Source organism: Cynocephalus volans, chromosome 9, assembly GCF_027409185.1.
Source record: "Cynocephalus volans isolate mCynVol1 chromosome 9, mCynVol1.pri, whole genome shotgun sequence".
In the NCBI taxonomy this organism is placed as follows: domain Eukaryota; kingdom Metazoa; phylum Chordata; class Mammalia; order Dermoptera; family Cynocephalidae; genus Cynocephalus; species Cynocephalus volans.
Window position 1 is genome coordinate 37,352,408 of NC_084468.1, and position 15,521 is coordinate 37,367,928.

The 15,521-nt window shown below is 40.3% G+C and overlaps 1 protein-coding gene across 1 annotated transcript in view; it reads left to right on the forward strand.

Moving 5' to 3' along the window:
- SLC30A9 (solute carrier family 30 member 9) overlaps positions 1 to 15,521 on the forward strand; it is a 76,687-nt gene that overhangs the window by 28,228 nt on the left and 32,938 nt on the right. The window contains exons 7-8 of the mRNA XM_063107761.1: positions 11,637 to 11,695; positions 15,154 to 15,221. Coding sequence (XP_062963831.1) covers positions 11,637 to 11,695; positions 15,154 to 15,221 — 127 coding nt within the window. The remainder of the gene's footprint in view (positions 1 to 11,636; positions 11,696 to 15,153; positions 15,222 to 15,521) is intronic.

Consider the following 15,521-nt stretch of genomic DNA (forward strand, 5'->3'; position numbering starts at 1 on the left):
TTCTAAAATTACCTATTGATTCTTTGTTTCTTTGTTTTCAGTTTTGTATCTTAATCTAATCAATTTTCGTAGGGGGAGGCTTCCTGGATAGCTTATAACAATCTATGTCCCTGGCTCTTATTAAATTTTCCTTTGTGCTGTAGAGTCTATCTTTAATAGTCAGGGCAAACTATGGCCTATGAAGCAAATCTGACCTGCTGCCTGTTTTTGCGTAGTCTGTAAGCCATGAATGGTTTTTAGATTTTTAATGATTGACAAAAAATCAAAAGAAGAGTAATATTTTGTGACACCTGAACATTACATGAAATTTAAATTTCAGAGTGCACAAATGACATTCTACTGGAACACAGCTATGCTCGTTTATTCACATGTTGTCTATGGCTGCCTTTGCACTACGAACACAGAGTGAGTAGCTCTAACAAAGACTATGTGTAGTGTTCCTGTCATTTGCACTGCTGCTCAGTGTACTGCAAATTGCAGTAACACAGTTACAATTCAATAGAGTTTCTAGTGCCATGGGTATAGATGTACACAACGTTTTATTTTATTTTTTTAATAGCAGTGCATACCTATCTTGTCAGTAAGAAAAGTAGACATCTAGCATCATGCTTTTAAGTCACAGTTGAGTGCGGATTATTTTGTTATTAGATAGCAAGGCACTGTGTTTACTATGCAGTGACATTATAGCTGAGTTAAAAGAATACAATATATGTTTACAGTATCAGACTAATCACTCATCACAGTATTCTCAACTAACAGAAAAGCAAGTAAAAAAAATTAGAAAATGTATAAGGGAATATCATGACAGCAGAATTTCTTCACGAAAATGAAAAATGAGAAGGAGGCTGCAAGCAAAGTTATAGTTTCTGAGTGGCACGTTTGTTAGCCAAACAAGGAAAGCTGTTTTCCATTGGTGAGTTAATTAAATTATGTTTAATTGGAGCAGCTGAAGAAATGTGTTCAGGACTAGTCATCTTTAGACAAGGCTAGCTGCTCAAAGAGTTTAGGACATTGGGGACAACATGAATAGTCAATTAAAAAACAAGGCAAATGATTTTGAGTGGTTTTCCTTGGCTCTTAAGCTGACAAATGTTGTTGATACTACTCAGTCTTTGTTATTCAAGGAGAGGGTGCTGGGTTTGAAGTGACTTAAGAATTGCCCTTTATGAATAGTCTGTGTTGAACAACTACAGGCAAGAATATATTCACCAAAGATATGGAGAATACTAATTCAGTAAACCTTAAGTGGAATCTGCTAAGATGTGCTACAGTTGATGGTGGTAAAAATATGTGTGGAGCAGAAAATGTCTTAGTTGGACAAATTTACAAAGCTTGTGAAAATATAAGATGTTTAAAGAATGAAATACTGGGCCGGCCCATGGCTCACTTCGGAGAGTGTGGTGGTGATAACACCAAGGCCATGGGATCGGATCCCTGTATAGGGATGGCCGGTTAGCTCACTTGGGAGAGCCTGGTGCTGACAGCCCCAAGTCAAGGGTTAAGATCCCCTTACCGGTCATCTTTTTATAAAAAACAAAACAAACAAACAAGCAAACAAAGGAATGAAATACTGCCATTTGCAACAGCATAGGTGGACCTAGAGAGAATTATATTAAGTGAAATGAGTCAGGCACAGAAAGAGAAATATCACATGTTCTCACTTATTTGTGAGAGCTAAAAATACACAAATAAACTGGGGGGAGGCAGGGAAGAAGACGCAACAAGTACAATTCCTTGAAGTTGATACGACAAACAAACATATGAAGTTGTTGGGAGGGAGGTTTCGGTAATGGGCCACAATAATCAACCACATTGTATATTGACAAAATAAAATTAAATTAAAAAAAAAGAAAATGTAAGATGTTTAAAGCCTATTCATCAGTAGATATTTTGCATAAAATACTTACCATCAGCAGGTACATTGCAGAAAGTGCATAAATCTGTCATTTGTTATTGAACCGATAGTGTCAATAGTAAACTTCATTCACTCTTGTAGCCTTAACAATTGTCACTATTCTGTGAATTTTTTGTCAGAAATAGAAGCTGATTGTCTTGACTTGTCCTCCTTTACAGAATTTCAATGGCTTAGCAGTTTACTGCAATTTTTGAGTTCAGGATTGAAAAATTCAAGATTGAAAGTTTTCTGAATAAGAAGATGCACACATCAACCGCTATTATCAAACACTGAATGACTTTGAAAATTAGCTTTTGCTGCAGACTTGATTTTTTTTTTCTTAATGCATTCAATGTAAAATTTCAAGGCAAAACAGTGCTTAAATACAAAATTTATTCTAAAGTAAAGTCATTTCAACAACAGGTTCATTGTTTGAACCACAAATAATGTCAGTCTGCCTTATGCACTTCCCATGCTGTTAAAAGTTAAACAATAGGAATCTGCAGCAGATATATTTTTCAGGCCCAACCTATAGTTACAGAAGTGTTTTTCAGATGATGCAAATGCAGAGGAAATTTCTCTGTTTAAAAATCCATTGAATCATGCAGTTGAGGAACCTAACCTTCAACTGAAAGTGATTAATCTACAATGTGCTGAAAGGCAAGTATCAATAGAAGACTTTAATAGAATTTAATATACTAAAATTCTATTAAATTCTATAAATGAATATGCTCACTTAAAATCATATGCTCATGGATTGATGTCAGTATTTGGCAGTACCTATTTATAAGAAAAGAAATTTTCAAATATGATGTAGTAAAATCTCAGATCATCACTAACAGATGAACATTTGCAATCAGTTTTGATGGTAAGGAACACTAAATTTGAATCCCAATTAAGTGAAATGCTATCTCACCACCCCCCAAAAAGTATTCCGTTTTTTCATTAGTAGACCTGTATTACAAAGAATTGTATTCACATTTTTATTTTATTTTACATTTTGTCAAAAAATCTTATGGAAATTTGTTTTCTCTTTTTAGGTGCTTTCATAATATCCTTTATATTGCCTCTTGGCTTCCAAAGCATAAAATATTCGCTATCAAGACCTCTACAAAAGCGTTTTTCCATCCCATTTCATTGGTTTCATTAGAATTGCAGCCAACTTTATTTGTTTCTGTGCTTTTGAAAGAGTGACTGGTAATGCAATAAGAGGATATAAAACTGGAAGCCCTTGAGTATAAATATTTAGGAGGATTCTGAATTCTTTGACTATATTTATTAGTTCTGCACAGGACAAAGGCTTAAAATTATTTCCTTCCCCAGATGAGTTGGCAAAATTTCTAAATGGAAATTGTGAGACAATTATGGTCAGTAACACAGGAAGAAAATGGGTAGAGAGAGTTTCTTGAGAGTATAAAGAGTTCAGCATCAAGAGGGGGAGCAGTGAGATAGGAAGGAGATTAAGGAGAAGGGAAGAGGGAGGAAAAGACATGCAAGGAAAGAACAAAGTAGGCAAAGTAGCAGTGCTCAAGTTGTCCCAGTGTTGGCCAGTGGAAGTGCCTCAAGTTAGCTCGTAAGTCCTTTTGTCACAACTCTAGTACTATGGTGTTAGGAAAATATAGGAAAATGGTCAGGGCCCTTCAGATGTTCAGAATCTTGCTGAGCATTTGCTGTGAATAGGTTGTGGGTGGAGTTAGTGCTCTTGCACGGCACCGCCACCTTGGCTGGAGTTTACTGCCTAGGGCGGCCATTGCCGCACAAGCGGCCATGCCTTTCCAACTTTTGGTTTCCAAGAACCTGTTTGCCGGTTACCTAGCTCATAGACCTGCATGTAAAGGGTCTGGTGACCCAGCTTGGCGTGTGAGGAGTCTGGGGACTCAGCCTGGCATGGTTAGGGTTTGTGACCCAGTCTGTGAACGGGCTTGAGGGGTCTGTGAGCTCCAGACCCAGCCCTAGCTCGACAGTTGGCCCAGTGCCGGTAATCCTGCACCGACTGGGCTGATGGTTGAGCTAGGACTGGGTCTGGAGCTCCCAGACCCCTCAAGCCCATTCACAGACTGGGTCACAAACCCTTCACATGCCAAGCTGGGTCACCAGATCCCTTCATGCAGGTCTATAAGCTAGGCAACTGGCCACACGGTCCTTGGAAGCTGCAGGTCTGGAAAAAACAAGGCCGTGCAGGGTGGGCGCCACAGCAGTATAACACCAGACAAAGCGGCACCACCTTGCAGGCACACCTACTCCACCCACACAGACAATGTTTACCAAATGACCCTGAACCAGCTCCAAGGCGAGCTGTTCCATTTTCCCAACAATCCACCCCTTCAGAGTCCCGTGCTGTACAATCTGCGCATTTATAATCTTCTACAATGTTCCCTTAGCGAGGATAAATGACCCTTACATTTACATTTACATAACCTATTGTCCATTCAATATACCTTAAGGCTTGCAGTTCTGTCCTTTTAACTGTCAGCTGCATGTCCGGTTAGTAGTCACCATTGGTGTGATCCTCCATGCAAATCTTGCAGTCATACTGATGGGAAGTTCAATGCATATTCAGCAGGCCAACACATTGATCACGTGACTCTGGTACAGTGCCTGCAGCCAGAACACTATGGGCGAAAAGACAGAAGAGTCATTGGTACCAATAGGGGAAGTTCTCGCCCCTCTGGTAAGATACATGCCATTTTATCATCCTGAGAAAGGATGGTTGCAGGAGTAAGTATCTTACCCGGCTTATAATACCATACTTTATTTGCTAACACTGTTGGATCTGTAGGTTCTACATGTAACAGTATAGGGGAACTCATAATTGGCCATAATGATAATACAAACGTGCCTTTTGGAATAGAGTGCTCATCTGTTCCAGGCCATGTCACCTTTACTCGAGGAGGCCAGGTACTTGTCAGCCAAGGTGAAACTTGCAAGACTTCCTCTAGTCCTTTTCCCAAAGGCCCTGTTAAACCTACCCAGCTTATGTGGGGGGCTTTTATCCTCCAAGGCCATTCCCATTGTACTATCTGTCCCTGTTGCACAGGTTGGGGCTGGTAAGGGAATATTTCCATTCTTGCTTTATCCTGGCTTTAAAAGCTTATCTTTAGTAGTGATTTGCAGCTGTATAGGTGCTGCAGCCCTATGCAACAGAGCTTCCACTGGAGAGGGTCTGCCCTTGTGGGGTCTCTCATTTAGAATTTCGACTGTCGGCTATAATCGCCATGCCCACCCCTTCAGGGATGGGGGTTGGGTGGATAGCCTTAGTCCCTTTTTTAAAAGGCCATTGTACTGTTTAGTCATTCCTGCTGCCTCGGGATGATATGGCACATGTAACTCCCACTGAATGGACAACTGGGAGGCCCACCTCTGAACCCCATGTCCAGTAAAGTGGGTTCCATTATCACTTTCTATAACTATAGGCCTGCCATACATAGCAGTAAGGCTGTTCAATGCCTTCACAGTGTTTACCTGGTCTGGGGCCTTACAAGGCCTTACGAACAGGAGACCAGTAGCCATATCAACAGCTGTGAAGATGTATCTGAAATTCTCTGACCTTGGCAGTGGTCCGACAAAGTCCACTTGCCATCGAGTCAGGGGCACCCTTCCTCAAGTTATTTGCCCATCTGTATGGGGCATCCACCAGGGGTGTGGACTCTCTTGGGCACACACTGGACAAGCACGATAGGCATTCACTACATCTTCCCATTTTATAGGCAGCACCCATCTTTGAGCCACCATCCACATGGTTTTACTGCCAGCATGCTGCATTCATCGATGTAACCACTGGGCTACATCAGCAGCTGGGGCTCTCTCCAGCCATCTTACCTTAGCCAAGGCATCGGCTTCATCATTTCCTTGATGAAGGGGATGTGTCCTGTGACATGGAAAAGAGTTACTTCTTTCTCATGCCCCAATTCCCATAACTCTTGCCACATGGCTTGTCCCCACAGGGGTCGGTGGCCTACCATTCAATGTTGATACTGACAAGTAGAAATTCAAAGGGTTAAACCTTAGTACACAGCCCAGCTGTCAGTACAGATGGTTAATGTCCCAGGCTCAATTTTTATCACCGTCCATACTGCTTTCAATTCAGCCCATTGACTTCTTTGCCCTGTACCATTTTCATACCACATGGTATCTGTTAAGGGCAGGACAGCAGCCGCTGTCCACGATGCTGAAGGTCCCATGCTAGAACCATCTGTATACCAAGCTTGCTCTGTGATAGGTCCCTGTCCCTCATGGAAAGGTGTAGCCTCCACCTCCATGGGTAACGGTTGTGTCAAAGTTTCCTCCACAACCTCTACTGGGCCTAGCACAGTTTGCAGCTCTTTGGACAGAGGACTTGTTGACACAGTGCTCCTTTATTCTGTATATGCTTCCCATTTAGACAAAGTGGGAGTCTGAGCTACACCCATTTTAGGGTTGGTTGCCCACATGCGCAGCCAACCTATTATGGGGTATGTCGTCCTTACTAGGACTTTGGCAATTCCTGTGATAGCTTCAGTGGCTATCAAGGCAGAATACATAGCTGCTAACTGCTTTTCTATTAGGATGTAGTGTACTTCAGCATCCTTCCAGAGCTGAGACTAGAATCCTACAGGTGTGTGGAATTGGTCTTGTCTCTGCCACAAACCCCATCCTAACCCCTCCTGGGTTATATGTACGTCTAATTCAAATGGCTTCATGGGGTTGGCCACTTGTAAAGCTTGTACTTGCTGTATTGCCCTTTTTGTAGCCTGATAAGCTTGTTCTACTTCCTCAGTCCAATTCCAGAGGGTTCCTTTCCTTGTCTATGCATATAGTGGATGTGCCATTTGGGCCATATGGGGTGCAAAAACTCTCCAGTACCCCAAAAGTCCCAAATATGTCTGTAGCTGAGCTACCGTTGTGGGTCGAGGGTATGCCTGTATCTTATCTGTAATAGCTTCTGGAATGACCCTCATCTTTTCTGACCAGAACACTCTCAGGAATTTGACTGACAGCCCAAGTCCTTGCATTTTGGCTGTGTTCACGGCCCTCCCACATTGTTGCAAATGACTTAGCAGCGTTGGAGCTGCCTGGGTTAAATCTGCAAGAGAATCAGAGGTTAGTAACATGTCATCAATGTAGTGAAACATTGTAACCATGCTGGGCCTAGTCCACGTGGCTAGGTCCCCAGGCACCAAACCACGATAGATGGTTGGGCTATGCAGATAACCTTGGGGCAATACTTGAAAGGTCCACTGTCTCCCTTCCCACGTGAAGGCAAACTGATCTTGGCTATCAGCCGAGATTGGAACAGAGAAAAAAAGCATTTGCAAGGTCCAATACATAATGATAAGTCCCCAGCTGAGTCGTCAGCTGATTCATCAAGTCATGAACTGAAGGCACAGCTGCATACAAAGGAGGCACTACTTTGTTCAGTTTTCGATAATCTACAGTCATTTTCCAGGTACCATCAGGCTTGTTCACTGGCCATACTGGAGCATTAAATGGGCTCTGAGCCAGACAAATAATGCCAACTTTCTCTAATTCCAATATAGTAGCACTTATCTCTGCATGTCCTCCTGGTAGGCGATACTGCTTTACATTAACTACACGTCTTGGCTGGGGTAACACCTGTGGGTCATGTTTAGCATATCCTCGTAACCCAGGCTTTACTGTTCGTATTCGCAGCCAAAACTGTCCAACTGTTGTTTGCAGGTGCAAACCATAAAGTACATCCATACCCGCAATGTATTCAGCTACAGGAAATATATATACAGTATATACATGAGGGGGTAATCTTCCTATGCCCAATGGCAGTGACACAGCTTTGACCTCAGTAGTATGTCCTCCATAGCCATCTGTACGAACCATGGCCCCTGGAAACTTATCTGGATTGCCGTATATCAAGCTACATTCTGCACCTGTTTCCACCAATGCCAAAACATGCTGCACATTCGTCCTCGACCAATATATTGCCAATTCAACATGAGGCCTCCAGTCCTCGCCTGCCCCCAAAAGATGAGAACTTTGGCCTGCTCCCTAATCAGAATGGAACAGTTCATCTGCCTCCTCAGGAGCAACCAAAAAGTCCTTTAAATCCACTGAGCGTACCTTGCTACCTGTTTCCTGACGTTTGGTGAAACGCTGTTCAGGGCACAATTGCTGCCACAAGGTAAACAGAAGTGCATTTGGCTGCCAGTCAATTTTCTTTTTATCAACCCCTGCTGCAAGCAAGTCAAGCCACATCTACTTACGGCTAGTGTTGCTTGGTTCCTTTGGGATAAAATCCCGAGTATTTCTTGGGGGTTTGGTCTTAGCCACCTTTCAGACCCCTTTTCTTGTCTGCTATCCTCTACTTCACCCAAGCTGGCTGTCGTGGTTGTTACCTCATGTATAGGACGACCAGTGTATGCGGCCAGTATGGCCATCTGTGACCCAAAGGACACTGATGGGGCATTTCGCAGCACTGTCTCTCATGTTGCCTGTAAAGTTCTCATCGTCTAGGCCACTTGTGTTCACATTAAACATGGACTCCTGCATCCCCAGCTTTCAAATGATTTGGGCCAGCTCAGCATATGTTTGCCATTTACTAACAGTCTTGGGCAGTTCTCCAGCATTTACCCACATGGTTCGGGCAGCTGCATTCACCTAGTCTTATCAAGGAGTGATTAACTGGCCTTTGTGCATACCTGCGGCTATTCTTATGCCGCTGTCTCAGGGATGGGTGCATGGTGATGGAGGCCAATTTCTCCATCTTCTCACCAGAGCACATTACACTATCCACCCCTGGGTCCCATAACTGCAACAGCCAAGCAGTCAGGGTCTCCCCATGTTTCTGCCTGAGCTGTCTCCCCAAGTCAACCAGTTCAACCTGGGTATGCGGGACATAGATAGTGAACTGGGTCACCTGTGGATCACCCACCGGTTGTCCATCTGGTCCCATAGGCTGCTCGTGCCTCAATTTCTCGTGCACAGCAGGTCGTGCCTGGAGATGCACAGTTTCCCCCAACTCACCATTGGGTTGGTTTTCTTCCCTGGTGTGAGGGGCAGGAGTGGCCAGTTGCTGCACGTCATCCTCCAGGATAACTATCCATGCTTCCAACAGTTCTGCTTTCTGCCTCGAATCTGCCAGTAGCTGCACATCATCCGCCAACAACTCTGCTTTCTGCTTCAACTCTACATCAGTTTGCAGCAGAGTGAGCAAAAGCCAGGCTCCGGTCAGCAGAAAAGTGGCCACTGGGCACTGCACACTCAAAGACAGCCACATTTCTTCCCCTTCCCTGTTCTATGCTGCCTTGCAGTACAGTGTGCAGCAACCAGGTCCTAGTCAACAGAAAAGTGGCCGTAGGGCACAGTATATTCACGAATAGCCACATTTCCTCCTTCTTCCAAGGGCTTTCAGCTCCTGTACCTGCTCAGAGTCCTGTGGCACGCTATGCCAAATGTGGCATAATCCTGCCCGATTATACCAGTTTGTCTGGCTACTGCTAAGTTATGGCTAAGGCTTGGAATCCTCACACAGTGCCAGTTGTCTAGTTCTTAATCCTGTTCGTGATGCCAGTTGTAGAGCTAGGTGACCACGCTAGTTGTTGGGCTCTTTTACCTGATGGTAATCCTGCACCAACTGGGCCAATGGTTGAGCTAGGAGTGGGTCTGGAGCTCCCAGACCCCTCAAGCCCATTCATGGACTGGGTCACAATCCCTTCACATGCCAGGCTGGGTCACCAGACCCCTTCATGCAGGTCTATAAGCTAGGCAACCAGCCACACGGTCCTTGGAAGCTACAGGTCTGGAAAAAACATGGCTGTGCAGAGTGGGCACCCGAGGCAGTAAAACACCAGACAAAGCGGCACCACCTTGCAGGCACACCTACTCCACCCACACACACAGTGTTTACCAAACAACCCTGAACCAGCTCTGAGGCAAGGGGAGCCTGGTGAGATTGTTCCATTTTCCCAACAGGGAGGTATAGTTAAATTTCTGTGCTTTAAAGTCACTTGAAATTTCTCTCTATATGGATATACTATCAAATAGGTTTATAGTTAGGATCATTTGTTTCATTTTGCTTTTGACTTTTAAAAATAATTTGATTTTAATTTTATAATTATGTAGAACATTTGCATGATTCCAAAGTCAAACATATAGGGCAAAATATTTTAGAGAAATCTAGCTTCTACCTCTGTTCTCTACACCTTATTCCCTCTCTCTTGTATAGGTAACAGTTTTAAAAATTAGTTTTTGGGTTTTTTTTCATTTCTTGATATAAGAAAATAAGCATACATATTCATATTAAACCTTCCTTCCCCTTCCCTTTTCATAGATAAAGCATACTAAACATGCTTTCTGCTCTTTGCTTTTTTTACTTGACAGTATGACCTGTGGCATACCCCATAGCAGCAAATACAGATATTTCTTTGTTCCTTTTATAGTACTTTTTTTTTTTTTTTTTTGGATATTCCATAATTTGTTCAACCATTTCTCCATAGGCTGTTTCCAGTGTTTTGCTATTAAAATAATGATACTGTGAAATAGTCTTACACATGTTAAAGGAAATATTTGAAGCATAACAATTTGAGAAAACACAGTAATAGAAAAATGTTTTTTCTTGTATTTTAAAACTTTGAGGTAGAAATGAAAAATTTGTTTTAATATTGGGCTTAAAGAACTTGTATTTTTTTTAGGTAGTATTGAGAAGAGAATCTTGTCAAACTGCCTTTATCTCATTGTAGATCCAGATTCCCCCAGCCCTTTTTTTTTTATTGTGGTTAAAAAAAAGAAAAAATACATAACAAAATTTTTAAAATTTACCATCTTTAACCATGTTTAAATTTAACAACTCAAAAATGTTAAGTATATTCACAAAATTGTGAAACAGATGTCCAGAACTTTTTCATCTTGCAGAACTATAACTCTATAACCATTGAACAACTACTCCCTTTTTCCCTTCCCCCCACCCACTGGCAACCACCATTCTGCTTTTTGTTTCTGTAAGTGTGACTATATACCTCATACAAGTAGAACCATATGATATTTGTTTTTGTCCTTTTGTAACTGGCTTATTTCACTTAGCATGATGTCCCCAAGGTTTATCCATGTTGTAGCAGGATTTCCTTCCTTTTTAAGGCTGAATAACATTCCATTGTGTGTATATACTATGTTTTGTTTAACCATTCATCCATCAGTGGATGTTTGGTTTGTTTCACCTCTTGACTATTGTGAATAGTGCTACTATGAACATGGGTATACAGATAGCTCTTTGAAGCCCTGCTTTCTATTCTTTTGGATATATGTTCAGAAGTGGGATTGCTGGATTATATGTTAATTTTATTTTTAGTTTTTTGAGGAATCTCCATATTGTTTTCCATTGTGGTTGCACCATTTTACATTGTTACCGACAGAGCACAAGGGTTCCAGTTTCTCCACATCCTCACCAACATTTGTTATTTTCTAGATTTTGTTTTATTTTTTTAAGTAGCCATCTTAATGGGTATGAGGGAATAGCTCATTGTGATTTTCATTTGTATTTCTATTGTAATTAGTGATGTTGAACATCTTTTCATGTGCTTTTTGGCCATTTGCATATCATCTTTGGAGAAATATCTGTAGAGGTTTTTTGCCCATTTTTAAATTGTGTTACAAATCTAGATTTTTTTTTAAGACCTTGATATTTTTGGTGTTAGTAGGGCATATTTAACATAGTCTTAAAGAGAAAAATATGTCAATCTAGACTGTGACTTGTAGGAATATATATGACCTAAATTTACTTTGTTAATTCTTATAGGACTATTTAGAAACCAAAAAATATTAAGAGAATATAGAGATTTCTTGGGAAACACCCAGGTAAGGATATCTTTTTAATAACGTGTATATGCATTTTGCAGGAAAATCCTATTGTCCGTGTATTGTGAAATTCTAGTATGTCTATTCTCTTAATCTAAGATTTTCCTGAGCACATTGTAATTTACTCAATTACAGTCTATTCGTTTGTCTGATTTTTTTGAAATTTTTAAAATTGGGATGTAAGTTTTCTTTAAATGCTTAACTTATGAACCTTAGGCATGTAGATAATGGATGAGGGAGAAGACTTTATCTTCTTAGGGTTTAGCAAGATTTATATCTCTCATATACACCCTTAATTTCTTTTTTCCTCTCTCTTTCTGCACCTAACTCTGGTTGAACATTCAGAAACTAATTCTCTGCTTGTACCCAAGAAAGTTACACAGCCATTTTGATTGTTCTTTCTTTAAAGTGACTATACAAAGTCAATGGACACACAGTATTATTTGACAGTTATGCATTTTGTAGTATATTCACTCTCCCACTCTGTGAAGTAGCTATTGCGTATTTTTTTTTCTCTTCCTAGTTTTCCTATAGCCTCACTCTTCACTGGTCAGCTGTTGACCTTGCTTCCTCCTTCACTGAAAATATAGATGTAGTTTGATGAAAGCCTCATCTTTTCATCACCAGATTTACTAACTGAACTCCACGTGTGCTGAATTACCATGCTTTCCTTTCTACTAGAAGGATATTAATATTGGGTTAAGTATAGAAAGTTTTCCTCTACTGTCCCGTTTCTTATTCTCTCCTGTACCCAGTCCAATTAGGCTTTCATTCCCACCACTCCACTGAAATCGCTCTTACCAAAGTTAGCAACACCTCTAAGATGCCAAGCAGTCTGTGTCCAGAGTTGACTTTCCATTTAAACTTGGCAGGAAGGGATCTCCTGTCAAGACATTAATGCCATATCTGGGGAAAAGGCTACCTATACAGATTATCTTCTCTGATGGCATTTGAGACATGGCTCACCTTTTGCAAAGTTTAGAAATTGGCAATGATGACAACTTTTGTCAAATCTTATTTGATATGCTTTTCTTTCTTATTCATTGTATTCAAGACCTCTTCATTTCCATTTCCCCTGTGAGCCCTGTGTTTCTGGCACCCTGGTGCTGCACTGAGGATGTGGACTCTCTTCAGTGGTACAGCCTTCATTCATGTCTTATGAGCTAGCATTTTCGCTCATGTGCCATGAGGGTCGCTGCCACTGCCTCTTGCTATGGAATAACTTCAGCTGGTGAGACCTGCCTCTTGGAAAGATTTATGCCTAACCCTTACATCTGTTTCACATGGAGAATCGTCCTCACTAGAGTTTTCAGTAGTAGCTGTTGACTTCTGAAGTCTTTGTCACTAGAGGCCTTTTTAAGACTAATGCTCCTCAGCTTTCCAATGTTCCAAGTTTTGAATAGAATTTCTTTCTATTACACCCTTTTTTTTTTGTAGTAATGGGATAAAACTAGTATCTCATTTCCTCTACTCTTTCCATATTCTTTTTAGGAATTCTTGCTTTCCCACTGAAGGTGGTTGTTTTTCTTCTCTAAAACAGATAGCTCTCATCCTGCTTCCTGGAATTAAATGCCTTCTTTTTTATTTCTGACCCATACACTTATATTTCTATTATATTCTTCTTTGTCTCATAGGAACTGCAGTAGTGAGATATATGAAGTCACAGTGGTCTGGGTCTGCCAAAGGCATTCTCTCATCAGAGCAATCAGAGCTAACCTTCCGGTATCTAATTTTTCATTGTCCCCATAATACATTTCTCCTTTAATATATTCTACTTTCTTACGCCTTCCCTTGGAATCCTAATTCTGTGAATTTCTTCGGATGGTTCTTCAGAGCACTGGCAGTACCTTTCCATTTAATCTACTTATCTCAACAATAATAGTATCACCTAGAGGTGCACCAAAAGTGCTTTGAGTAATTTTTGCTGCTTTTCCTGGTAGTCCTTTCTGAAATTTATCTAAATTTTCTATACTTGTTCCAATAGAAATGAAACTTGTTTATTGTGAAAATTTTCAAATATACAAAAACAGAAAATAGATATTGGATATCTAGTTTCAATAATTATCAACATTTTGTCATTCTGATCTTTGAAAAGGACAATTCACCAGTTACTTTTATTATAGAATTTATGTGTGGCTTTGACAGGATGCTTCCCCAGATGGTTGTGGATACTGGCTTCCTGTGATCTTTTGGGTTTTTTTAGATTTTGATTCTCTTATTGTTAGATTTCCTTGGGCCTTGTCATTATTTCTGACTTAATTACTACCAACACATCTTCCCCTTTTCTACAACCTTCTTTATCAGAATGGTTTGAGCTCAGTGAATCTCTTTTTCCTTATCATTGCATTCTATTCTGATCTTAAAGATCTCATTTTCTTTCTTATCTTTCTCTCCAGAAATTCTCAAACCTTTCTTCTAAAGAAATCTTTATCTTCTGCCTTAAGCATCATGTTTTCACTATATTAATTTTCTACTGTTCCTATAATAATTTCATTGAGTTTTTCCTCTACTCAACCAAAGAATACAGCATATTCTTATTATAATAAAACACACACCCTCTGTTTTTTATCAATAAACAATAGAACTCAGAAATCTAGGCCCATGGTCAGAGTTTATAGCTTACAAATGATTTGTGAGTTGAAACACGTGGGCAAGGTTTGTCCCTGTGTAGTTCTTTATTTTAACTCCAAAGACAGTTCAGTGCAGAATTTGGAGCATCTGATTTCACACTTTTTGTCAAGGCATGGCCTGAACGCTGAAGCTAGAGGCTCACTCTTTTGCTCTGATATTAGTATGGAGGACAGAGGTACTCTTTTAAAATCCTGATCTGCAGAGCTGGCTGAAAAACATCGCAAAAGTGCAGAAAAAAAAAAAAAAAAAGAAAAAAATATATGAGAAAAACCATTGGAAGTATATATTCAAGGACCAGGAAAAGAAAATTTAGCTCAAGAACAATATTTTCCCTGAATATATTTCCCTACATGTTTTGTTTCCTTTTCTTTTGGTCTCTTTTAGAATTAGACACGTTATTTTCACTTGAGGTTTTTCATCTGGACAGGGGGTCAAGAGTTAAACTAGAGCAAACTTGTTGGCTTTTGCTGTTCCTTTTTTAAAAGTTAAAAAGTTGTTCAAGAAATGGAAAAATTTTAGTGTAGTTTTTTTATGATTTTATTACTAATTTTTATGTGGCTGACTGAGATCTTTTCTGGAAGTAGGCAGGACATGAATTCCAAGGAAACAAAATAAACAATCAAGATTCTGTAAAAGGACCCAGATACACTCTCACTTTCCATCCTCCAGCTTTTAAATAGAAAATTTTGAAGAACAAGAATAAAATAAGTAAACCTAGTTGTTCAAAGGTTTTGATAGAGGAGAAATTTTCTGGTGTGTCAGAAACACCAATTATAGTCCTTTTCCGGGAAATTTTGGAGATTTTTTGTTTTGTTTTGTTTTTACAGCCGCGCTCCAGAACGGCATCAGTGTTCTTTAAGGGACCAGGAAAAGTGGTGATGGTTGCCATTTGCATGTAAGTACTGAAAAATAGGCCTCTTAAAATAGAAATATATTCTTTTTAGCATATGTATAACCTTGAATATGTAACTTTATTACCTGGTACCTAGCTATAGAGTTAGAGGTTTATATTGTTTTTGGAGGAACTTGAATAAGTCTTTATTATTGTCAGTAGAGTGGTGGGGAAAGAGTATGAGTTCATATAAATACCCATGCTTGTGTTCTGTATAAATCTTTTTTTTTTTTTTTTTTTAAAGATGACTTGGTGTTGTCAGCACTGCACTCTCCCAAGTGAGCTAACCAGCCATCCCTATAT